Source organism: Bombina bombina, chromosome 5 (genome assembly GCF_027579735.1).
Source record: "Bombina bombina isolate aBomBom1 chromosome 5, aBomBom1.pri, whole genome shotgun sequence".
In the NCBI taxonomy this organism is placed as follows: domain Eukaryota; kingdom Metazoa; phylum Chordata; class Amphibia; order Anura; family Bombinatoridae; genus Bombina; species Bombina bombina.
Genome location: NC_069503.1, coordinates 252,522,194 through 252,549,869, shown reverse-complemented (window position 1 = coordinate 252,549,869; position 27,676 = coordinate 252,522,194). Strand labels below are relative to the sequence as shown.

General features: G+C 37.7%; 1 protein-coding gene across 1 annotated transcript in view; it reads left to right on the top strand.

The window, feature by feature from the left end:
- The first annotated feature begins 315 nt into the window (after nt 1–315).
- ARMC3 (armadillo repeat containing 3) overlaps nt 316–27,676 on the top strand; it is a 126,926-nt gene continuing 99,565 nt past the window's right edge. The window contains exons 1-9 of the mRNA XM_053715698.1: nt 316–377; nt 1,886–1,897; nt 1,974–2,036; nt 2,170–2,218; nt 9,184–9,301; nt 11,589–11,714; nt 14,601–14,669; nt 16,107–16,282; nt 17,533–17,727. Coding sequence (XP_053571673.1) covers nt 316–377; nt 1,886–1,897; nt 1,974–2,036; nt 2,170–2,218; nt 9,184–9,301; nt 11,589–11,714; nt 14,601–14,669; nt 16,107–16,282; nt 17,533–17,727 — 870 coding nt within the window. The remainder of the gene's footprint in view (nt 378–1,885; nt 1,898–1,973; nt 2,037–2,169; nt 2,219–9,183; nt 9,302–11,588; nt 11,715–14,600; nt 14,670–16,106; nt 16,283–17,532; nt 17,728–27,676) is intronic.

Below are 27,676 nucleotides of genomic sequence, written 5' to 3'. Positions count from 1 at the left end.
AGGGGCTATTGCCTTTTTAAATATTGTGATTAAGGGCTTGATGCCTAAAACGTTGTCTTATTTTTCATGATGTCGACCTAATGATAAAATATTATTTTATTTGTAGTAATGCTGCTACCCCTTAAATTTTTTTAATTTTATTTCATTTACCTGACACTGTAAACTATATATCTGAGTATGCAGGCATTATGTGACGCACCAAGCATATGATATGCACATTATAAAGTGATATGGTATATGACATGGTGTTTGACAGGGAAGGGCTCAGAGGGCTCAAACTTGCATCTTGTAATATGAGCTATGTTTAGCGCGACCATGCTATCCATTGAAAGTATAGACCGCGCTAAAGAAATGTTGGCCACACTAAACATTTCCTGGTAATAATGTTTTAGCATTTTATATAATTTTATTTTTTGCAAAGATTTGTGTATTGCAAACATTTTTCTTCAAATCAATTTTACTTTTAATTCCCTTTAGTGTTTTGATTAATAAAAATGTGACACAGAAACTAACCTAACAACACATTCCTTATATCTTGCAAACAGCTGACATAGTTAATTTATGAAAATGATGATTATTTTTTATACTCTAGTCTAGTATTAAGATTTTAATTGTGATACACAAATATAGAAAACCGAGGAGAAAATGCTTTTAATTATATGAAAATAATGGCCTGGTGTTCTGTTATAAACTGCATCAGAAGTATGTGTGTAATAGTTACATTAATGTGTTTGGGGGTGTAATTTAACTATTATTTGATTGTTTTTGTTGCTTATTAGTGATGTTTAATAAAAATAAAACCAATATGACATGTCTGCAATATCTAATTATACCATTTGCTAGGACTGCTGCATTTTTTTCTGATGCCAAACTGAAGTGTCATTCTGTAATAAAGCAAATGCAAACAGCAGAGTCACTCACACTCGGTAGGGTATTAGTTAACCCCTTGGATGCCAGGGAAGACTGCAATACCTTGCATTCTATGTGCTTTAGTCGTGTTGGGCTGCAGGGATTAAATAACAGCAAATTGCATATGATTTTTATTTTGATAGACACACAATTTACGATTTAATGAAATTGGACAATATTTCTGGGGGGCATGTGCATATAATGAAGAACATATGCTTGTAGTCATCAAGAAGCTACACACGTCTACAAAAGTAAGCCGTAAAATAGCATTGTATCTTGTTGGGAGTAAAACCTATCAAGTACATAGACAGTATGTGTAAGAATGGGGAGGAAAAGACACCAAACCGTAATGTTATGAATGTTAATATACATGTTTGATATTAAAATAAAATGTAAATATTCGTGAGTATAGAGAAAGGTTTGTTTTATTTTTCAGCTGAGCAGCAACAAGGTGCAGGTGCATCACTATATATGTGACTTCAATGTGTGTTGTTATGCACATGAGAGGTGTATTTTATCTGAAGGGGAATGCAATTACATATAGTAGGAATTAAACGGTTATATCTAAAAAAGGGGCACAGGGTAAAATCAAATCAAAATCAATCGTTCGTCAAAATCATTTCCAATTTTATTTTTTAAGCTTTGTGAATGGGTCAGGATTTCTGAAAATTACTTGTGTGAGGTAATGAAAGTGACTCTTGTACTTGTTAAACTCTTTTTGTGTCTCGTTAAATTGAACCCAGGGCCCTGAACAACATGAGGTCGCTGTATTGAATTTGCAGAATTATTTAGTGAAAAAAAATAACCAGTACAGGCATAAATTATAATAAACAAATGACTTGTAAACCAATATGTTTGTAGTTTGTTTTGGTGATCAATTTCATTTTTTCTTCATCTTATAAAACATGTAATACTTTGTTGTATTTTTTTACATTCTGAGATTCTGTAACCAAAATCTACTTCTTCCATTCTCCAGTATTAGCACCACGTAAGTTTAGGCTTATTTTAAATACAAAATAAACACACAATGAAACCCGTTCAAACAAATTTCTATGTCATTTTAGAACAGGTTGCCCAGTTCCAGTCTGCAAAGGTCAAGGTTTTAGAAGATCTCTGCTTGAACACAAGTGAGTCACTATATTTAATCTGATTAATCAGTTTAACTCCAGTCTGTTTCAAGCTCTGAAGTACTGAAGTTTGACATCTTTGGTATTGATGTATGATCTTTTACAATGCCGTTCTTTTTTTTTTCTTTTTTAGAATGGTTAAAAAACTGAAAAAGGACCTTGAACCTCCACCCAAAGATGTGGTATGTTATACAAGTGCTCTATATACCTAGAATAACATAAATATATTGAATTGTACTAATGACTTACCTTTTTTGGTTTCAAATTAATTGCTAGTACATTATAGCATGTTTGTATTTGTAATTGCATGTTTGTATTTGGATAAAAGCTTTTTTGACAGTAGATCCTGTTGTATACATTGCTTTTAGAAATATTTTTCTTATTGTGAGAAAATAATTCATTTAAAATATATTTTTAAAAATTACTTAAGAATTTTAGAAATATTACCATTCAGGCTTTCTAATGAACGTGTTCTTCTATGTAGCCTATTAAAGCTCACTCTTATCCAATCATATATACGTTTTAGTTTAATTTTGGAGGAAACATACTGTATATACTGTATATATTTTTAATACAATTCAAATATTACAAAATTCACCCCATATAAGCCAATCAATATACATAAAAATGTGTGTGTGTATATGTATATATATATATATATATATATATATATATATATATATATATATATATATATATATATATATAAATTAAATGTATATAACAATCTGGGGAGATAAAAAAACAGATTTTCTTTGAAAAGATTATATATATATATACAGTATATATATGTGTATGTATACATATATATGAAAAATTAAACGTACAGTATATAACAATCTGGGGAGAAATAAAAACAGATTTTCTTTGAAAAGATTAAATCAGTTGAAATTGTATGGAGAGTTTATCCTTCCCAATTTACAGTTCTATAAATGGATTTCTATGTGTAATATAGTTATAGAATGGATAAAAGATTTAAAATATTATTTTATTAGTTACCTAGAAGGGAGTATTGTAAAACATTTTAAGATGGCCAATCTACTACATACTGATTTATCGAAGTCTCCTGTAATGGTTAAAAAATGATGTTGTATTAAAAATATAATATTGGCTTGACCAAAATTTTGCAAGCAGTTTTGCTTAAATCCTTTTATTTCAAATTATATAACTATTGCAGACAATCCAGACTTTATAGAACGTACATCAAGGTGCAATGATAAAGGTATATCTTTAGTTACACAAATAATAGACACCTCCAATAATAGGCACTATATATCAGATTTATTAAAGACATTTTCGGGCAACTGGACATGGCAAAGCTTGGAACCATATCTGGAAATATATAAAATGGGTAATCACTCTATCTGACACTATAATAATTTACTTTTACAATTGTAGGGTTAGGAAAATGTTACATATATTGCGAATAAAAGGCAAAATAAACAAGAATTGAGAATTGACTCAGTAATTTATCTGAGTATAAAGAATGTACAGAACTCAACTTTATCAGCGGTAAATATTTAACAAAAAGAGTTGGGCTTTTTTCAGATTTTTATTTATTAAGGGGTCCACATACAGTTTACAACATAACACTGATGCATAAAGAAACTATAATCCACAAATAATTAATTCACATCTCAAATATACTTTTCTTCAGATATGCTTTAATAACTTACGGCTAGATTACGAGTTTTGCGTTAGGAGCTATACAGTGCTAACAAGCAGTTTTTTCTCACCGCTCACTTACCTGCAGCGCTGATATTACGGGTTTTTACAAACCCGGCATTAAAAGGCAAGAAGTGAGCGTAGAGCAAAATTGTGCTCCTTACCGCACTCCAATACCAGCGCTGCTTACGGTGAGCTGGTCATAAGTGCTTGTGCACGATTTCCCCATAGACATCAATGGGGAGAGCCAGCTGAGAAAAAGTCTAACACCTGCCAAAAAACAGCGTAAAACTCAGTAACGCAGCCCCATTGATTCTTATGGTGAAACACATTTTATGTTTACACCTAACACCCTAACATGAACCCCGAGTCTAAACACCCCTAATCTTACACTTATTAACCCCTAATCTGCTGCTCCGGACACCACCGCCACCTACATTATACTTATTAACCCTTAATCTGCTGCCCCAACATTGTCGACACCTACATTATATTTATTAACCCCTAATCTCCCGCCCCTAATGTCACTGCAACCTACCTACACTTATTAACCCCTAATCTACTGCCCCAATGTCGCTGCCATTTATATTAAATATATTAACCCCTAAATCTAAGTCTAACCCTAACCCTAACACCCCCTAACTTAAATATAATTTAAATAAATTGAAATAAAATTACTATCATTAACTAAATTATTCCTATTTAAAACTAAATACTTACCTATAAAATAAACCCTGAGCTAGCTACAATATAAATAATAGATACATTGTAGATAGCTTAGGGTTTATTTTTATTTTACAGGCAAGTTTGTATTTATTTTAACTAGGTAGAATAGTTACTAAATAGTTATTAACTATTTAATAACTACCTAGCTAAAATAAATACAAATTTACCTGTAAAATAAAACCTAACATAAGTTACAATAACACCTAACACTACACTATAATTATATCAATTCCCTAAATATATATCAATAAATTAAATTAGCTAAATTACAAAAAAAAACCCCCACAAAATTACAGAAAATAAAAAACAAATTACCACGGGGCGTAAAAAAGCAGCATTAGGACCTGTTAACGCTGATTTTTTACCTTAATGCACAACTCGTAATATAGCCGTTAACTTTTTAGACACAATGAGGCCTATTTATCAAGCCATCAACCGCAAATAGGCTGGAATTCCGCAGCGTAATTGTGGCGAGCTTGATTCGCCCTAGTTATCAAACCCTACAGACCGGCAAAAGTTGAAATCTGTGACGTAACATACGATCCGCTGGTCTCAATCCGAGACAGATCAATGCGTACATCATTACAGATGTTCCGAATACAAATTCGGCACTATCTGACAACTTTTGCAAGTTATCAAACTTCTAACAGGTACGCTCGCCACTATTCCGGCCCAGCGTACCTGGTTTTCAGTTCGCAACTCTGGAGGCCGCAGATGCCATAGGAATCAATGGGAGTCTGAAAGCAGCGATAGCTATGGTCGCTGCTGCCAGATATCCCATTGATTTCTATGCTAGAATAAAAGTAATGTTTACACATAACACCCTACTATAAGCCCCGTGTCTAAACACCCCTAATCTGCTGCCCCTGACATCACCGCCACCTACATAATGTTATTAACCTCTATTCCGCCGCTCCCAGATCCCACCGCAACCTACATGATGTTATTAACCCCTATTCCGCCGCTCCCCTTCACCGCCACCACCTACATAAGGTTATTAATCCCAATTCCGCCCCTCCCAGACCCCGCCGCAATTAAATAAAGTTATTAACCCCTAAACCGCCGCTCCCGGACTCCACCACAACTAACTAAATGTATTAACCCCTAAACCCCTGGCCTTCCACATCACTACCACTTACTAAACCTATTAACACCTAAACCTACAGCCCCCCACATCGCCATAAACTAAATTAAGCTATTAGCCCCTAAACCTAACAACCCGCTAACTTTACATTAAATATTAACTCATCCCTATCTTATAATAAATTTAAACTTACCTTTACAATTAAAATAAACTATATTAAACTATTAATTAACATACCATAACTATTATACAAAAATTACATTAAACTATAATAAACTACTAATTAATCTACCCTAACTATTATACTAAAATTACATTAAACTACAAATTAAATTAGCTATATTACATATTTTAAAAAGCTAACCCTACTCAAGTTATTTAAATCTACTATAAAGAATTACTAAGTTACAAAAAACTAACAACTAAGTTACACAAAATAAAAAACACTAACTTACAAAAAAATAAACACTAATTTACACAAAATAAAAAATAAATTATCAAATATTTAAACTAATTACACTTAATCTAATAGCTCTATGGAAAAAAAAGCCCCCCCAAAATAAAAAAAAACCCTAGCCTACAATAAACTACCAATGGCCCTTAAAAGGGCCTTTTGCGGGGCATTGCCACAAAGAAATCAGCTCTTTTACCTAAAAAAAAAAAATACAAAGAACCCCCCAACAGTAAAACCCACCACCCACACAACCAAACCCCCCAAATAAAATTCTATCTAAAATACCTAAAATACCTAAGCTCCCCATTGCCCTGAAATGGGCATTTAGCTCTTTTTCCGCCCAAAGTCCCTAATCTAAAAGTAAAACCCCCCAATAAACCCTTAAAACCTAACACTAACACTAAGATCCACTTACAGTTTTTGAAGACCTGACATTTATCCTCAACGAAGTGGCAGAAGTCCTGAGTGAAGCTGGCAGAAGTCTTCATCCAAGCGAGCCGAGCTCTTCATCCATCATCATCTTCTATCTTCATCCATCCAGCGAGGAGCGGCTCCATCTTTAAGACATCCGGTGCGGAGCATCCTCTTCTTCCAACGTCTTCTGAAACAATGAAGTTTCCATTTAAATAACATCATCCAAGATGGCATCCCTTACATTCCAATTAGCTGATAGAATTAATTTAAAGGGAAACTTAATTGTTCCAGAAGACGTTGGAAGAAGAGGATGTCTCGTGCCGGATGTCTTGAAGATGTAGCCGCTCCGTGCCGGATAGATGAAGATAGAATTTGCTGTCTGGATGAAGACTTCTGCCTGCTTGGATGAAGACTTCTGCCGGCTTTGCTGAGGACTTCTGCCGCTTCGTTGAGGATGGATGTCGGATCTTCAAAAACTGTAAGTGGATCTTCGGGGGTTAGTGTTAGGTTTTTTTAATGGTTTATTGGGTGGGTTTTAATTTTAGATTAGGGACTTTGTGCGGAAAAATAACTAAATGCTCTTTTAAGGGCAATGCCCATCCAAATGCCCTTTTCAATGGGGAGCTTAGGTTTTTTAGATAGAATTTTATTTGCAGGCTTTGGTTGTGTGGGTGGTGGGTTTTACTGTTGGGGGGTTGTTTGTATTTTTATTTTACAGGTAAAAGAGCTGATTTGTTTGGGGCAATGCCCCGCAAAAGGCCCTTTTAAGGGCCATTGGTAGTTTATTGTAGGCTAGGGTTTTTTTTTAATTATGGGGGGGCTTTTTTATTTTCATAGGGCTATTAGATTAGGTGTAATTAGTTTAAATATTTGATAATTTATTTTTTATTTTGTTTAATTTAGTGTTCATTTTTTTATAACTTAGTGCTTTTTATTTTGTGTAACTTAGTTGTTAGTAGATTTAAATAACTTGAGTAGGGTTAGGTTTTTAAATATGTAATATAGTTAATTTAATTTGTAGTTTAATGTAATTTTAGTATAATAGTTAGGGTAGCTTAATTAGTAGCTTAATATAGTTTAATGTAATTTTAGTATAATAGTTAGGATAGGTTAATTAATAGTTTAATATAGTTTAGTAAGTGGTAGTAATGTGGCAGGCCAGGGGTTTAGGGGTTAATACATTTATTTAGTTGCGGAGGGCTCCGGGAGCGGCGGTATAGGGGTTAATAACTTTATTAGAGTTGCGGTGGGCTCCGGGAGCGGCGGTATAGGGGTTAATAACTTTATTAGAGTTGCGGTGGGCTCCGTGAGCGGCGGGATAGGGGTTAATAACTTTATTAGAGTTGCGGTAGGTTCCGGGAGCGGAGGTTTAGGGGTTAATAACTTTATTTAGTTGTGGTGGGGTCCGGGAGCGGCGGGATAGGGGTTAATAACTTTATTTAGTTGTGGCGGGCTCTGGGAGCGGCTGTTTAGGGGTTAATAACTTTATTTACTTGTGGCGGGCTCCGGGAGCGGTGGGATAGGGGTTAAACATTTTAGTATAGTGGCGGTGTTTAGTGACAGGGTATAAATAAAGCTGGGAAAATAGCAGCTGCCGAATAGCAGCGAGATCAATGACTGTTAGTTAACAACAGTCCGCTGCTCATTGCCCCGTACGTGGTCCACGACTTTTTGACAGCTTTTTTTGATAAATAAGGAGAGCGTATTCAGGTCTGCGGCCGTGATGTTAGGCGAGCATATTGGTGCCGTCGAATGCAGCACAGTTGACGGCTTGATAAGTAGGCCTCAATATATTTACCGGGCAAACAGAAAAAAAAACAAAGCAAAAGAGAGGGGAAAAAAAAAAAGAGGATAATTTGGGAAAGGAAGGTTAATATTGCTCTCTTCCCCCCATTATCTCAATTAAACAACCAGTTCCCTCTAAGCTGTTCTTCTTGTATATATAGAGAACTCTCAAATACTCTAATTATCAATTGCTGTATTGGCAATTCCAAAGATCTTATGTATACTTCCCATTTTCCAAAAAATTTAGCAATTTGATTTTCAGATTGTCTATCTATATCATATTGTTCATAAATCATTTGTTGGTGTAATCTCTTCAAAAATAGCTGTATACTTGGATTTATTTCTAAGTATTACATTCCTGCCTACTAAGATTATAGTATTTAAAAAGCGTGTCTGTTCCCTATATTCTTCTCCTTTAGCTAAAAATATAGAGTTGGGCTTTTTGCGCTTCTCAGGTTCCAGTGGTATTACAAGTTAAAAAAAAACCTGAAAAGCAGAGGTTTTGCATGCGCGTGCATGTGTTCCCCAATAGAAATCAATGGAGACAAAAATGTTGAGAAAAAAAAACTAACACCCTACTTGCAAAAAGGGGGGGAGTGAAAAAACTAACACCCTACCAAAAGCCCCTAGACTAATAACCCCTAATCTGTCATCCTCCCACATCGCAAAGTACCTAAATACACTATTAACCCTTAAACCGCCTTCCCCCAATGAAAAGTTATAAACTTACAGCCAAACAACATATATTTTTTTTATCAGCTCTTCTTTAGCATATTTTATAGATTTTTTTTTTTCCGTATTGTTTGGGTATTTTCTCATTGTGCTTTTCCTTTATATAATCCATATTCTTGAGTTTTGTGTTGGAATATAATAACAAAATGCATTTATTACAATAATACTGATATAAAGAATGATAAAATAAGAATACTCTTTCAGTAGACAGTTAATTACCCACTTAAGCAGATATTATATCGCAAATAAGTAATCTTATCTTTCTTTTATTTTTATTTTTTTGTCAGTTTGAACCATTAGCAATTGAAAGCAAGAAAGCAGGAACTGCTGTGTTAATGCTACAGTCTCCAGAAGAAGATATTCTAGCAAAAGCCTGTGAAGCCCTGTACAAATTTGCTCAAAAAGGTTTGTAATATGTCATGGTAGTTCTGAGTTCTCCCTGTACACTGTGACATCATAGCTATTAATATGTCAGACCACTGTTTATGGATTCATAATGCAAATTGTGCATGAAAAATACATGTACATCTCTATTTTTCATGGAGGGCACTCACATATTTTACTTTCAGGTTGTCAAGTTGCAGTTGATTAGCAGTTAGAATGAGAGTGTTACGCAGCCTCAACCAAAATCACAACTGTATTGTAAAATGAAATGAAATACATTCTACTAACTCTAACATACACTGCAGTGTTGATTGAAACAGATCCAAATTAAAAAAAGGAAAAAAAAAATAACTGACAAAAAAAATCCTGAACCACCCGAGCAAAATATGTTAATATTTTCTAATCTTATAATTGAGACTGTAAAGAATTTGTTACTGTGACTTTTAAGGGTAGCAAACCCTTCCTCACACCTCTATCATCTGAGTCGGGCCTCAATCTCTTCTGAGGAAAGGGCTTTCTACATTGAAATGCCAATGTAATTGTTGTTGATTTTTGTTAAAGACCTGAGTCTGAGTCTGGATTGTTATGCTATTTTTGATATCTCATGCACCATGGAAGTTAGCTAAACTATTGGTGGGAGTGTGTGTTCATATACAGTATCTCACAAAAGTGAGTACGCCCCTCATATTTTTGTAAATATTTTATTATAACTTTTCATGTGACAACACTGAAGAAATTACACTTTGCTACAATGTAAAGTAGTGAGTGTACAGCCTGTATAACAGTGTAAATTTGCTGCCCCCTCAAAATAACTCAACACACAGCCATTAATGTCTAAACCATTGGCAACAAAAGTGAGTACACCCCTAGGTGGAAATGTACAAATTGGGCCCTATTAGCCATTTTCCCTCCCCGGTGTCATGTGACTCGTTAGTGTTACAAGGTCTCAGGTGTGAATGGGGAGCAGGTGTGTTAAATTTGGTGTTATCGCTCTCACACTCTCTCATACTGGTCACTGGAAGTTCAACATGGCACCTCATGGCAAAGAACTCTCTGAGGATCTGAAAAAAAGAATTGTTGCTCTATATAAAGATGGCCTAGGCTATAAGAAGATTGTCAAGACCCTGAAACTGAGCTGCAGCGCAGTGGGCAAGACCATACAGCAGTTTCAAAGGACAGAGGTTGCCCAGCGTCATATCCAGAGGTTGTCTTTGGGAAATAGACGTATGAGTGCTGCCAGCATTGTTGCATAGGTTGAAGGGGTGGAGGTCAGCCTGTCAATGCTCAGACTATACACCGCACACTGCATCAAATTGGTCTGCATGGCTGTCATCCCAGAAGGAAGCCTCTTCTATAGATGATGCACAAGAAAGCCAGCAAACAGTTTGCTGAAGACAAGCAGACTAAGGACATGGATTACTGGAACCATGTCCTGTGGTCTGATGAGACCAATATAAACTTATTTGGTTCAGATGCTGTCAAGCGTGTGTGGCGGCAAACAGGTGAGGAGTACAAAGACAAGTGTGTCTTGCCTACAGTCAAGCATGATTTTGGGAGTGTCATGGTCTGGGCCTGCATGAGTGCTGCTGGCACTGGGGAGCTACAGTTTATTGAGGGAACCATGAATGTCAACATGTACTGTGACATACTGAAGCAGAGCATGATCCCCTCCCTACGGAGACTGGGCCACAGGGCAGTATTCCAATATGATAATGAACCCAAACACACCTCCAAGACGACCACTGCCTTGCTAAAGAAGCAAAAAGTAATGGTGATGGACTGGCCAATCATGTCTCCAGACCTAAACCCTATTGAGCATCTGTGAGGCATCTTCAAACGGAAGGTGGGGGAGCACAAGGTCTCTAACATCCACCAGCTCCATGATGTCGTCATGGAGGAGTGGAAGAGGACTCCAGTGGCAACCTGTCAAGCTCTGGTGAACTCCATGCCCAAGAGGGTTAAGGCAGGGCTGGAAATTAATGGTGGCCACATAAAATATTGACACTTTGGACCCAATTTGGACATTTCCACTTAGGGGTGTACTCACTTTTGTTGCCAACGGTTTAGACATTAATAGCTGTGTGTTGAGTTATTTTGAGGGGACAGCAAATTTACACTGTTATACAGGCTGTACACTCACTACTTTACATTGTAGCAAAGTGTAATTTCTTCAATGTTGTCACATGAAAAGATATAATAAAATATTTACAAAAATGTAAGGGGTGTACTCACTTTTGTGAGATACTGTATATGTTCTTCCCTGAAATATTTTTAAACTTTCCGTTAAATTTTGTAATTTTTGTTTAAGGCGATGAAAATAAACTTACACTTCTTGGACTGGGTGCCGTGGAATCTTTATCCAAGTTAATTTCCCATGAAGACAAAACTGTACGCCGAAATGCCACAATGGTGTGTGGAATAATGGCTGGTCATAGTAAGTTATCTATTCAGCACAGAATAAGTTAATCATTTTTAATATATTCTTCTATAAAATTACACATTCATTTTAAAAATGCTGTTAGAAAAGTAGATAGGTTTGGCTCAACTAAACAGCTAAAAATCTGTTTAAACAATGTTTTTATTAACTTAAAATGTTAGCAAAAAATGTGTTTCCCAAAACAATAAGCATATTCTGTGCGACTTGTATAATGTTACTGGTAAAGTCAGATATCAAGTAATCCTAGGATTACCCATGTAAAACTGACATTACCCAGCAGCTCTGGGTAAAGCCCAATGTAAGTTCTTACATCTGGCTTTACCCAGGTAATCCTAGGATTACCAAAACGCTTTAGTGTTTTGCGATGTGGGGGGCTGGCGGTTTAGGGGTTAATAGGTTTATTTAGTGGCGATGATGTGGGGGGCCAGAGGTTAAGGGGTTAATAGGTTTATTTAGAAGTGGCGATGTGGGGGGCCGGAGGTTTAGGGGTTAATAGGTTAATTTAGTAGCGGCGATATGGGAGGCCGGAGCTTTAGGGGTTAATAATTTTATTTAGTGGTGGCGATGTCGGGAAGCAGCCATTTAGGGGTTAATAATTTTATTTAGTGGTGGCAATGTCGGGGAGCGGCGTATTAGGGGTTAATAGCTTTTATTAGTGTTGGCACTGACGGGAGCAGTAGATTAGGGTTTAATAACTTTATTTAGGTGTCGGAGATGTTGGGGGCGGCGGATTAGGGGTGTTTAGACTTGGGGTTTATGTTAGGTTTAAACTTTTTTTCCCCCATAGACATCAATGGGGTTGCGTTACAGAGATTTTTCATTCCTCATTTTAGACTCTTTCCCTAATGATGTCTATGGGAGAAAGCGTGCACGAGCACGTCAAATCACCCCTTAGATTTTATTTATTGTTATTATTATCAGGTATTTGTAGAGCGCCAACAGGTTCCGCAGCGCTAATTTTGTGCGGTATGGAGCTTAACGCACCATAACACACAGCACAAGGAGGCTTTTCAGTAACTCGTAATGGCAGTGCTATGGAGAGTAAAGTAACGTAGCTTTTTTGGCGTTAGTTTAGCGCAAAACTCGTAATCTAGGCGTATGATAGCAAAGTAAGTTAATTAATATCACTATTTGATTTAAAAAGATAAATAAATAAATAAATAAATAGTAATTAACTACTGGCTGCAACACATAGCTACCACCTAAATTTTCAATGTGTGTAAAGTGTTTTTTCAGGGCTAATGAGGGCAGGACTAGGAATAAAAAGCAGCCCTGGAAAAATGTGAAGACCAGTTCTATTATCCGTTGAGTTTGTAGAATGCACATGCCCCATTGTTCTCAAGGGGATTTATTGACTACTTCGCTCAATATTTTTATGTCATAATTAAATTATATTAGTTTGTAAAAAAAATGCCATATTGTTGTTATATATGCACCCTACAACCCTATTTCACCCATGACTCCCTTTCACAGTAGGGAAAATGATAGTGTGACTTGACTAGATACTAGAAATTGTTCAGAGGAGAGCTAGGTGAAGGTTGTGAGCCCTGTGGGAGAAGGAGGATCTCAATTTAAAAAAAATTTAGGGACTGCCTCAGTTTGATCTGAAATGTTCAGCTAGCTCACAGTAGTTCATTGCTGCTCCTTCAATAAAGGATACTAAGAGAATGAAGACAATTTTGATAATAGAAGCAAATTGGAAAGTTGTTAAAAATCATATACATTTGTTTATATATGTGTACATATATAGTTATGTGTTTATATGTGTATATATGACTGTCAATATATATATATATATATATACACATATAAATTAATTAATATAGATCTACACATATATAGACATATCTATATACATACAAATACATCTTAAGCAATGTATCTATATGTATCTATAGTACTTTGGCGACTTTTTTTTTCTAACACCCGAGTTCTCATATCTTTTAGCCCTTATAACTTTTTGTGCAATTTTTTTTTTTTTTAATTAGACAGTGTTAATATGAGTGTAAGTCTTTGTAATGTATTTTTAAGTGTTTTGTTCAACTTTTTTGTTTTCTGAAAACAATTATCCACAGTTTTGAGATTGCGGGAAGGATTGAAGTGTAAATGCAAGAGCACTAGGCCCATATACAAAGATGGCAGAAGCTCTGTTTAAAAAAAAAAGGCTTGCGAAAAAGACGATATCGCTTGTGCAAAACAGTTTGCGCCTCACTTGTAATCTAGCCCAAAATGGATACTTTTTGTTAAATGTTTGTGGTGGTTACCAGCATAGTTAGGGAATTCTCTTCTTGTGTCTTTTATTTATGGCTACCAAGCTCCCTGAACAATCCAGAGATACATTTGACTGCAATTTTAGAAGTGAAAATATAAATGTATTCTCTGATGCACTCCTATTAAAGATGCCCACCAAGTGTATCATGCAGTGCTCTGGAAAAATGCTATGTCTGCACACAGTATACCACCATAGCCATGCATACGTGAGTCACACCTCTAGCATGCCCTAGATTGTGACATTTGGAAGGTATGTCAACCTAAGTTCAATGTTTGTGGCTTCATTTTGTTTTTCTCAAATGTAATGTTGTATTGTCTGCATTAGCAGATGTTTTCATTACAGATAGAGCTCAAACATTATAATTGTCTCTATCTTAAAAGCCAGCCCATATAAAACTGCTTTTTATCTACAACCCACATTTTGTAAAGAAAAAAGTGCCAATGAAAATTTGTGTATTGGAAAGACATCAGAAATAAGCACACCAATGTTTATTTTGTATGCTTTATTCTAATCACTACTTGATGTTTTTTTTATAGTTTAAATGTATGGGAAAACTTTGTGTGCCTCATCTATCCCCACATTTAACCTTTTTATCTTTTTCTTTTCTCTAGATGATGTCAGGAAATTGCTGAGGAAGTTGGATATTATACCCTCACTAATTGCTCGACTTGCACCAGAAGGTCTCTGCTAGATGAAAATAGTTTGTTTACAAACCCAACCATCTGCTCAGAGTTTTTCTAAAACTAATAAATTCTAACGGGGATAAAGTAATCTGATCTATTGTGGTATTAAATGCTTTGTTCAAGATGGTCCTTAAAATGCAGCTGAAACAACACATTTCTCACATTGCCATAGCTTAGCTCACTAATTTAGAGAAGACGCTGAAAGCTATAAGTTGCTATCACACGACAGGACAGGTTAATATACAGTGGTAAGGGTAGAGGATGCGCCTTTCTGTAGAGACAGCTGTTTATAAGCACAAAGCCATATTTATACTGATATGTATCTGTAATTATACACATATTTATACTTTATATATCTGTAATTATCTTTGAATCTTTAAAAATATATCAACAGGTAAGAAATGTAGAAGCCTAGTATGTTAAATGTGCTACATAACCGCTATTTTTTTTATCTTTTCTACAAGGGTATGATGCTCAAAACAGACATTTCAGCAAAATAATATACAATATAAATTATATATAATGGGTAACATTATGACCTAGATTATCAGTGGAGTGCAAAATTGTGCTTATGCGAGCGTGATATTTGCGCTCAACATTCAGTAATACCAGCTCATGCAAATGTGTGCTGGTATTTCAAGTAAGGCGCAATGCAAACACGCCCTCGCGTTCACATTGCAGGGAACTTTGAGCTCATGAGAGCGCGCTTACAGAGGTGTCAATGGAAGCCTCGTTCTCATGCCGTCAGACACGTTTGAGAACCTAGGGGGTAAGTCACTCAGCAAAGTGTAAATATATATGTATATAAATATATGCATATATATTTATGTGTTAATATGTGTATATATACATATATTAACACATAAATATATATGTATATAAGCATAAACATATGTATTTACTGGGAACACACAGTGCGAATAGACCGCTATGTAAAGGCACTTTTCAGTGCCATTTTTTCTAACAACCCCACACCCACACACTTATACCCCTAAAAACTGCTTTTGAAACAAAAAAAAGGAAACTAACAGTATATTTTGGGGGCAATTGGGTGATATTTAAAAAATTTAACCAGAGCTCTGACCTGAATTTTTGGTGGTTAAATCAGCAAGAGCTACCTAGGTGCTGAACCAAAAATGTTTTTTTTCCCCCAAATAAAGATACCAAGAGAATGAAGAAAAATTGATAATGGAGTAAATTAAAAAGTTATTTAAAATTGCATGCTCTATCTGAATCATGAAAGAAAATAAAAAAGGGTTTCATATCCCTTTAAGCTAGGTTTTAATATGAACAAATAAAGGAGGAGATTTATTGTATAATAAGGTAAAAAGTTCACATACAAATGAAAAAAACAAAACAATTATGTGTGCCTTATCACTGTATTATCAACTAATGCAGTGACAAAAATAACACGATACCGACTTTGTTTTACAGAAGAAGTAGTAATTCATGAGTTTGCCACTCTTTGCCTTTCACACATGGCCCTGGATTATACGAGTAAAGCACGGCTATTCGAGCTACATGCAATAGAACCACTTGTTCACCTGTTGAGCAGTGCAGATCCAGATGTTAAGAAACATTCTGTAGAATGTATTTATCTTCTCTTACAGGTAATATTTAGTGGGCTATACATACAGTATATGGTTGCTATGGGAATGCATTGTCAGCGCTTTCTAAACTTTTATATTTGTGAGGAGAAATATTTTATGTAAATGCTTCCTCATTACACCTTTTGTTGTTCTGTAAGGGACAGTAAAGTCATATTATACTTGCTTGATTCTGACATATCATGCATTTTCCAAATGTACTTTTATTTAATTTGCTTCATTCTTTTGAAAACATACCTAGGTAGGCTCAGGGCATCAATGCTGTACTGGGAGCTAGCTGCTGATTGATGGTTTTTTTTATGTGTTTAGCCAGCTCCTAGGAGTGCATTGTGCCTCCTTTTAAAAAGGATACGAATAGAATGAAGGAAATTTGATAATAGAAGTAAATTTTAAAGTTGTTTAAGACAGTATGTTCTATCTGAATCATGAAAGAAACATTTTAGGTTTCATGTCCCTTTAATGCAAAGCAGCATAACATGTGATGTTATCGATTAATAAATATCATATCAAGTTTGAAATTAGAAGATTAACTTATAAGTGCATTACATTTTCACATTATGAGATAAGGCAGAAAAGGAATGTCCTTTTACTATATACATGTTGTGCATTAAGAGGGCTTACACATTAGTAGGGAACTGAAGTCTATAGATATGAATTAGTAATAGCCTAAGGTCAAAGTAAGCAATCTTGGAGACCAGATGTTTATTTGAGATGAAAATTATAATCTTCCATTGATGTGCACAGATGGATCATCAGAATATCGGAGAGGGCTAAAGCTAATGATGACATTCCTCAAACAGAACCAGTGGAATGCAAAGTGTGTTGTATGGCAGTTAAACATTAACATATATTGATCTTGAGCTTTTAGACAATTCCAAAATTATGGAATTTAGAGTATTGGTTAGAAAATCCCCAGACACCCCAATGAGTGGGAGACTAAAGAAAGTGATAGTCATGAATCATATAGACTCTAAGGAGTGTACTTACAAATTCAAAAACAGATACCTTGAATAAAGTAAATTTATACATAAATGTTTTAGAAATCTAAGTAAAATTTCAGAAATGTAATGTAGCAAGAATTTTCTGTGTATAAAACAAAAGAATATGGAAGTAGTGACACAAAAATAATGTAATTAATTTTTACCGGACTTTTATTGGAAGTATATTGTAAAAATGCTTTTATTTTGACCTTTTTATCCCTTTAGAGACAAATTGACTATGTAATAATCAAGGTGATTCTGCTTTCTTTGCAGGATGTTCAGACTCGAGCTGCAGTCCGGGAATTACACGCTATTCCTCCTTTACTAGAGCTTTTAAAGTCTGAGTATCCAATTATTCAGCAGTTATCGCTTAAAGTTCTTAGCATTGTGAGCTGCGAATCAGAAACTAGGCAAACTCTGAATGAAAATCAAGCCTTGGACCAGCTTTTAAAAATTTTAGAAACAAAGGTATGGTACACTAACAAATACTCAGATGAATATGTGCATATATATCTATCAGAACCATGCTAGTTCATTCAATTAAAAGATAACCCTTTCTCCAGAGTGTGGATAAATCTTCCTAAAAAGGAAAGGATAATATCAGATTCATAATATATGAGCATGGCACTTTTTAAATACAAAAAACAAAAAACCTCTTTTCTGACAGGTCAAGAGATACTATAAATGTACTATATGATAATCAATGAATGGACAAAAACTGTTGTAAGTTTTTGTGATCTATCTACTAAAGCTAAAGAACGCTGTAAGAGCATGAAAATGATATGATATTACTTTACATGTCATTGTACTCATTATCTTTTTATCAATAAAACTGAATTAAAAAGAAAAAGATAACACATAGGGGTCAAATTATCAAGTTCCGAATGGAGCTTCATGCCCCTGTTTCTGTGCAAGCATTCAGGCCATTCTAAAGACTGCTGCTCCATAACTTGTCCGCGGCCTCTGAGGCTGCGATCTTCAATCCGCCTGATCCTATACGATCAGGCTGATTGACACCCTATGCAAATCTGCAGGGGGCGGCATTGCACAAGCAGTTCACCAGAACTGCTTGTGCAAGGATAAATGCAGACAGCGTATGCTGTTGGAATTTATCAATGAGCGGCGGACATGATACGCTACATTGTCAGTCACGTCAGTCCGCACTAGTAAAGCGGCCCCAAAGTGTCAGTGCCTATTGGCTAGGGATGCGCTGTACTTCCGTTCAATATTAGCTCTTTTAAATTGTAAGAACCTCACCATTTGAAAGTCATTGGACTGCTCTTTCAAATAATTTTATGCCAATAAGATGAGAGCTACTGAAATCCTATTGGCTGATTTGAACAGCCAATAGGATTTCAGTAGCTCTCATCCTATTGGCTGATTTGAAAATGTCAGTCAATAGGAATACAAGGTACCCCATATTTAAACGGGTACCTTGCAATCAAGCTTCAGTGTACGGCGGTGATCGTATGAAGAGGATCCTCCATGCTGGATGTCCGCGCCTTCGGCAAAGATGCTCCGAGCCTCCACAACTCCATGCCACCGGGATGAAGAAAGAAGATGCCCCCGCGATGGATCAAGATGTCGCTGCCTGGATGAAGATGGATGCCCGTGAGTAGATTTTCTGGGGTTAGTGTTAGTTTTTTGTTTTTTCTTTAGGTGTTTTTTTTTTAAGATTAGGGTTGGGCAGTAAAAGAGCTGAATCGTAGCTTAATTGTTTTTTTAGACTTAAGTTTTTTTATTTTGAGGGGTTGGTTGGGTGCTATGTAATATGGCGCTATGGAAAATCCTGCACTCAAACGTAATTATTTGAGTGTGGAATGGATGTTGAATACCGGCTAAAATGCTAGCGTTATAGCTATACTGCCGCGACTTGTAGTAGGGAGACCTGCCACTCCACACGCAATGGCCGGTATAGCCGTACCGTACAATACTGAAAAACTTGTAATCTAGGTGTTAGTTTTGTTCTTGGCATCGTAGGGGATGGTTGAGAATAGCGGTTGTTCCAGCTACTTGCTTATGTATTATAAATTGGAAGCTCAGACCTTTGTGAGACCCAGAGTCCCTGAGGAGTATAATTTACAAAGAAGAAAGAAATGACTGTTTACAGCAGGTAAATGATACAGAGACACAAGAATACCCTGTTATATGCACAGCATTTCCCTAATGGGACTTCAGCCATAACTAACCTCAGGCGTTGCAGGGACTTGTCTCTAGCCTCCCCCTAAGGGACTCCGGTATTTTCTACTGCAATCCTCTGCGGTACTTGATACCTGCACTGAATTGTTTCTCTACTGGATACTGCTGCAGCTACATTAACAAGCCTGGTAAGCCAGTGGAGGGGTGCTGCATAACACTTTACACAGCAGACACACAGCCCAGAGGCTAATTGGAGCTACTCTGACACAGGTACAGGGGACATCACCGGCTTCCCTCATAACACAATTTTCTCCATATGATATCCCTAACAGTTCTACTAGCATTGGGAACATTATTAGGGAAGCCTCGGACCATTATACCCTCTGGCAACTTTAGGGTTTTTTATTTGAGCACTTTTAAAAATTATGTTTAGGGCCCTTTAAGAAAACCGGCAATAGCTTAGTGCATGCTGCCGTTCTAGGGTTGCAAGGTGTCCAGTATTAGACCGGACAGTCTGGTATTCTAGAATTCTGTCCGGTAAAGTTTATAGAAGAAATCTGGACAGCATTTAAATGTCTCTGGTTTTTTGTTTTTTTATATATATATTCTTTTTATTGAAAGTTTTTCATAACAAAAACATTAGACATGACAGTAATTACATACGTTCAAGAACTGTTGATAGTTATACAGCTGTATTCAAGCATCACTAATACCCTCGCCCTACATAGGTGCAGTCCGTGTGCTATGTAGACCTTTCATAAGTGCTAATGTCTCTGGAAAACCTATAAGTTGGATTCATCAAAAAGTTCGTTGTAAGCTGGAAATCCATACTCCTACCTATAAGACTGCGTTCTAGAACCATAACAGTCCCTTATATTAACATAAATATTAAATGTCTCCTTTTTTTTTATCACAGTTTGGTGCAGTACTTAACACTATCACACATCCTATGGGGGCGCTGCTACCTCGTTTGAGCTACAGAAACTCCTAGGAAATGGGAGCTGAAAGAAGTGCATTAAGGGAGTTGTAGTTTTATAGCAGTGTTGGCAGAGCACTTCACAGACTGTAAGAGTACGTGTGTTATTGCTATCAAATAGAAACAACGTGTTTGCAGTTTTGGAAATTTTACAGTGTGTATTAATTTTCTTACTAGCAATAAATTTGTTTTTACTTGTGCTGATGATGGGGTCAGACTTGTTTGTGTCCGGGTTTTTTCCCTGTTTTGTTTGTCATGTGCTTCTGGCAGCCATTTTACTCACCTTTCTTGCTGACTCTGGTGCATACTGTGTGATGCTGCTCATTTCCTGCACTTCATTTTATGGCCAGACTGGTATACATCATCCGTGTGAGACAGGATGCAGTCTCAGAATTGTGATGTCATCACTTATTATTTAAAGGGCCTCTGTTCAGTATGCTTTGCCCTTGCGTTGTCTCAGACCTGTTTGTGAGAGCTCCTGTGTATTACCTGGCTGTCTGATGTCCCTCCTGGCTCCTGATCCCTGGCTTGTTCCTGACTCTGCTGTTCTCCTTGTTCCTTGTCTGCCTACTCGCTTTGGCTCCTGACTTGGCTCGTCTGACTACTAGCTCTGGTTTTGATTCCTGGCTTGTTATTTGACTTGTGGACTTTTTATTATTTTTTGCTATTAATAAAGGTGTGATTATTTTTGCACTTCTCGTCTTAGTCTGATTTCTGGCACCCTGACATTATGCAAGGGCCACATTTTGAAGTCTTGTCCTACACGGCTGGGAAATGCTCACACCTAAGGTCCTGTTGGGGGCAGACCTTGGGTGGTTTATCCTCGTCCCCGGAACCGCTAAAGGAGAAACCTTTGGTCACGGCTGTCCTTTCCTGGGTGGACTCCTCCATAGTCACCCAGGCTCTTGTTGACTCCGGTGCTGCGGGCTATTTCATTGACAGTGCTTTTGTATCAAAGCACTCCATTCCTGTTTTGCCTCGGTCCATTCCGCTTGCTATTGAGGCCATTGATGGCAGGCCCCTTCAGCCCGCACTCATTACTCACGAAACTGCTCCGTTATCCATGGCTGTTGGGGCTCTCCATTTTGAAACCCTCCAGTACCAGGTGATAAATTCTCTGCATTTTCCGGTTGTTCTGGGTTATCCCTGGCTCCAAAAGCACAATCCCAGTCTCAACTGGCCCGAAATTTTGTCGTGGTCTCCGCAATGTATTTCCACTTGTATTCAGAAACCAGTTAAAGTCTTGTGCACTTCTTTGGTATCTCAATTGCCAGAGGAGTACCGAGAGTTCCTAGACGTTTTTGACAAGGTGCGTGCCGGTACGTTGCCGCCTTACCAGTCTTACGATTGTGCCATAGACCTGCAACCCGGAGCCATTCCTTCAAAGGGCTGGGTTTACCCTCTGTCTGTTGCAGATAATTGTGCTATGGTGGAGTATGTTGCCGATGCTCTGTCACCGGGGATCATCCGCAAATCCTGCTCTCCTGAAGGTGTTGGCTCCTTCTTTGTGAAGAAAAAGGGTGGCGAGTTAAGACCATGCATCGATTATTGGGTTCTTAATCTTCTTACCATTAACAATGCTTACCCTATTCCGCTCATTACGGAACTCTTTGACTGCCTCAAGGGAGCTACGGTCTTTACTAAACTTGATTTGAGAGGAGCGTACAATCTCATTAGGATCAAGGAGGGCCACGAATGGAAAACAGCATTTAACACCAGGAGCAGGCATTATGAGTATCTTGTAATACTCTTTGGCCTAGGTAATGCTCCTGCTGTTTTCCAGGAATTTATTAATGATGTCCTACAAGATATGTTGCAACAGTGTGTTGTGGTGTACCTAGACAACATCCTTATACACTCACCCACACTTGAGGCTCTTTGTTCTGATGTTACACGGGTTCTCCAGAGACTACGTGAGAATGTCCTGTTTTGTAAACTCGAGAAATGTGAGTTCCATCAGACTCAAGTAACTTTCCTAGGTTATGTTATCTCCGTTGCAGGGTTCTCCATGGATCCTGACAACTTATCTGCAGTTCTGCAGTGGCCCTCGCCCAGTTGGTCTTCGGGCTATTCAACGGATTTTGGGTTAGCTAATTACTATAGAAAGTTTATTAAAAACTTTTCTTCCTTGGTCAAACCTATCACAGATGTAAAGATAATGATCCACTCCATTGGTCACCTACTGCCATTAAGGCCTTTGATAGTCTTAAGACTGCCTCTGTTGCCGCTCCAGTTCTGGCTCATCCTAACCCTGTCCTGCCTTTCAATCTTGAGGTCGATGCGTCTGAGACTGGAGTAGGTGCCCTCTTGTCTCAACGTCCCACGCCTGATGCTTCCTTGCACCCGTGGGGTTTCTTCTCTAAGAAATTGTCTCCAGTGGAGTGCAATTATGAAATTGATGACAGGGAATTACTGGCCATAATTTTGGCACTCAAGGAATGGAGGCATCTTCTCGACGGTACTAGCGTGCCAGTGCTCATTCTTACTGACTACAAGAATTTAACTTACCTATCTGAAGCAAAACGTTTGTTGCCCGACAGGCCAGATGGGTGCTATTTTTGCCTCGGTTTAATTATATGGTCTCCTACCTGCCTGGTAGTAAGAATGTTAGGGCTGATGCCCTCTCTCGACAATTTTCACCTCTGTCCAAGGAGGAGTCTGTACCTACTCCAGTTATACCTCCTGACCATATTTTGGCTACCATACGTACTAATTTGAGTTCTCCCTTGCGTGAGGAGATCCTGGCTGCACAAACCAATTCACCTCCTGAGAAACCTAGTGGTAAGTGTTGTGTTCCTGAGAGTCTTCGAACTAAACTTTTGCACACTTACCACTATCCTTAAGCCGAAGGTCACCCAGACAAGAACCAAATTATTTGGTTTGTCACTCGACAATTCTGGTGGCCAGGTCTTCGTTCTGATGTTGCTACGTATGTTGCCTCCTGCTAAGTTTGTGCAAAGAATAAGACTCCTCGACGTCTTCCTGTGGGTCTTCTTCAACCTATTGCTAATGGTGAGCATCCTTGGGCACATCTTTCCATGGACTTCATTGTCGAGCTCCCTGTTTCAAATGGCAATACTGTTATCCTTATGGTGGTTGACCGTTTTTCTAAAATGTCACATTGCATTCCCTTGAAGAAGTTGCCTACCGCTCAGGAGCTTGCTTCAATTTTTGCCCGGGAAGTCTTCCGTTTACATGCTTCCTCCAAGTTATCCCCGTTGATGGCGAATTATGGGTTTCAACCATCCTTGTTGCCCGATTCATTCATGTCTCAGGGTATTCTGGCTTTGGAGGAGCATCTCCGGCAACTCCGTTCCACGTGGGTGCAGATTCAGGACTGCCTTCATTGTTCTATGCAGCGCCAAAAGTTCCAGGCTGATCGTAGGTGTCTGCCCGCGCCTTCCTACCAGGTTGTTGAGAGAGTTTGGCTGTCCTCCCGCAACTTGAACCTTTGTGTGCCTTCCAGTAAACTGGCTCCCCGTTATGTTGGTCCTTTTTGAATACTCCAACGGGTCAATCCTGTGGCCTACACTCTTGACCTTCCTTTTGCAATGCGCATCTCCAATGTTTTTCATGTCTCCCTCTTGAAACCATTGGTTTGTAATTGGTTTACCACTTGTTGCCTCATCCCCGTTCTATCTTTGTTGACAACCATGAGGAGTATGAGGTGAGCAGCATTATTGACTCTCGTATGTCTAGGGGCTGCGTATAGTATTTGGTTCACTGGAGGGGCTACGGTCCAGAGGAGCGTTCATAGGTTCCCTCCTCTGATGTTCATGCTCCCGCCCTCCTCCGTGCCTTCCATGCCCGTTTTCACAATAAGCCTTTTGTCCTCCCGCGGGGAGGGGTTGTTGAGGGGAGGGTACTGTCAGGGTTTTTCCCTGTTTTGTTTGCCATGTGCTGCTTTCAGCCATTTTACTCACCTCTCTTGCTGACTCTGGTGCATACTGTGTGATGCTGCTCATTTCCTGCACTTCCTTTTATGGCCAGACTGGTATACATCATCTGTGTGAGACAGGATGCAGTCTCAGAATTGTGATGTCATCACTTATTATTTAAAGGGCCTCTGTTCAGTATGCTTTGCCCGTGCGTTGTCTCAGACCTGTTTGTGAGAGCTCCTGTGTATTACCTGGCTGTCTGATGTCCCTCCTGGTTCCTGATCCCTGGCTTGTTCCTGACTTTGCTGTTCTCGTCTGACTAATCGCTTTGGCTCCTGACTCGGCTCGTCTGACTACCAGCTCTGGTTTTGATTCCTGGCTTGTTATTTGACTTGTGGACTTTTTATTATTTTTTGCTATTAATAAAGGTGTGATTATTTTTGCACTTCTCGTCTTAGTCTGATTCCTGGCACCCTGACAGTTTGGCCTCTATTTACTAAAGTCTGGTGGACCTGATCCGACAGTGCGGATCAGGTCCACCAGACCTCGCTGAATATGGAGAGCAATATGCTCTCCATATTCAGCATTGCACCAGCAGCAGCTCACCATTCGGAGCTTGATAGATAGGCCCCTTTGCCTCTGTATAGTGCTGTTCTTGCAACTTTCAGTACTCAGTATGTATTGGAGACTATCTGGGAATGGATAGGCTATTCTGGCAAGTAACAATATAGTATAGTGTGATTGTATAACTGGTTGACATGTAGGCAGAGATGGTGCTTTCAGTGTTAGGTAGCCCAGGGTTAGATTTATATATTCTGCCTGCATGGCTAGGCAGTTTTTGTTGGGGTTGTGGCAGTCTATAGGAATGGCTGGGTAGTGCAGCTGTGTTTCTGGGTGGGTTTAGATTTTGACCACACATGATTCACATTTTTGAAGCTGGGACATACATTAAGTAGGTGACATGCCAGGTGGGACAGCAGGACAGAGCTTCTAACAAGTTTGCACTATATATTACTGATCTGAGAGAATATGTAGCCTCTGTTATTGGTAAAATGTGCAAACAGAAACAAGCAGCAAACTTCATCAGTAAGATAATGGTGGTGCAGGTAGTAGGAAGAATTTACTGCTAGGATCACAAAGTCAGCAGGGAGTTCAAGTTTGTAGTTTCTGGAAGTTGTGGAATGACCAGATTACATTTAATTAAACTGCTTCAGGGAGATATAAGCAGGAATAGAACTGGTGGCAAGAGTTTGAAAGAGGTATTTTTTTAAGGGCTAGTCTGAAAGGCTCAACTGCTAGATAGCAGGTCAGGAATGGATAATGTAACGCCCAGTGCATGTTGAAATTAATCTTTTTATATATATATATATATATATATATATATATATATATATATATATATATATATATATATATATATATATACTAGTTGAAGGATCCAAGCACTCACTGTTAGTTTGTAATGCCTGGGTGCACTCTATGGTAGATAGGTAGAAACTTCACAAGTAAAGAAGAGGCACTCACAGGTCTTAATAAGCATAAAGGTTTTATTGGTTCATAGGTTAGGTCAACGTTTCAGTCCTCGAAGAGACCTTTGTCAAGACCGTTCTCGGCTGAACGCCTGACACTTATATAAGCCGAGAACAGTCTTGACAAAGGTCCCTGCGAGGACCGAAATGTTGACCTAACCTATGAACCAATAAAACCTTTATGCTTATTAAGACCTGTGAGTGCCTCTTCTTACTTGTGAAGTATATATATATATATATATATATATATACATACTGTATATATATAGATATATATAATAGTGTAGCTGTATTAACATTTAAAAAATGTACTAGCCCCCCAAAAGAGCAGTATATAGCAGATGTGCACCCATCTGTGTATTAGAGTGGTTAACATGTTCCTTCATTGTGCTAACTTCATATACTGTATATATATATATATATATATATATATATATATATATATATAGAGAGAGAGAGAGAGAGAGAGAGAGAGAGAGAGAGAGAGAGAGAGAGAGAGAGAGAGAGAGAGAGAGAGAGAGAGAGAGAGAGAGAGAGATACACATACTTACATATATGTATATAATTATATATGTATATTTTCTCCCCCCTGTATATCAGTCCGGTATTTTTGTGGCTGACACCTGGCAAACCTATATGGTTCAGTAATGCAAACTGACAGGGTTTGTAGGATTATTAATGTGTGGTGCACTATATTTTATTCACAAACAGCCAAAAGTTTTTTGTTTTTTTTTCATTCTGTAAAGACACCAACTTTACTCCTGGCTGTAGCTCTGCCCCCTCAGTGTTTCTGGGCCTTTCTCTCTCAATCCAGAGCCTCTGTCACTTTACTTCTAAACAGATTCTTAGCTGATTTTTAGTGCCTCCCAAACCCAGGAAAGGGGTGGCAACCCATACAGGAGTTGCCAGGGGGTAGTTAGGGCATGTTTTTATTTCTGGGGGCTATAAACCTGATTACATTGGGAGATTGTATCAGTGTCTGAGTGAAAATTACTATAGTGTAGAGGGCTCTGTACTAGGTTTTCTCTGTACTGTGTATTATATAAGGTGTCATTATATACTGTTATATAAGTACAAACATGGAACAAAATATTTCTGTCCCCACTGTTATTTCATAGTGGAGTCAGTTACCAATATCCCTATAAATACATATATATGTGTTTATTTTGCAAAGATGTTCTAGTGTGAGAGGTCACTCAAATCTGTGAGAATTGTATACCTCACATTTTGCAAACATATTAGCCGCAACAGTCTAATGTTCAGATGGAATTCTCCATGTACTTGACAATCATGGGGAAAACTACTGTTTTTACTCCTGAAGCTAAACATAAAATATATATAATAGTGACTGTTTGCTTAGGCAGCTGTACACCATAGACCATTCTTATGTGAGCTACCGTGTACCAAATTTATTATAATATGTGCAATTATATATTTTACTAAACATAATAACATATGTTTCCATTAACTTTTATTATTATTATCTTAGACCTAAATTACAAGTTGTGCGGTAAGACTATACCGCTGAAAATTAGCCATTACGCGCGGAATATACAGGTCTCCTGTATTACAAGTCCTGGCGGTACGGCTATACCACAAGCGTTTTAGCCTTAACGCAACTCTGCATTCCGAACTCAAAAAATGACTTTTGAGTGCGGGATTTTCATAGCGCCTGTATTACAGGTTGTGTGGTCCGGCTAAAATGCTTGTGTTATAATCTATATCGCTGCGATCCATTCCGCTATCTGAGACCAGTAGTTATGGATTTTGAGAAACAAAAATGTTTAAAAAAACTCATAATTAAAATGTTACAATGTACACTAACACCCATAAACTACCTATTAACCCCTAAACTGCCATGCCCCCACATTGCAAATACTATAATAAAGCTATTA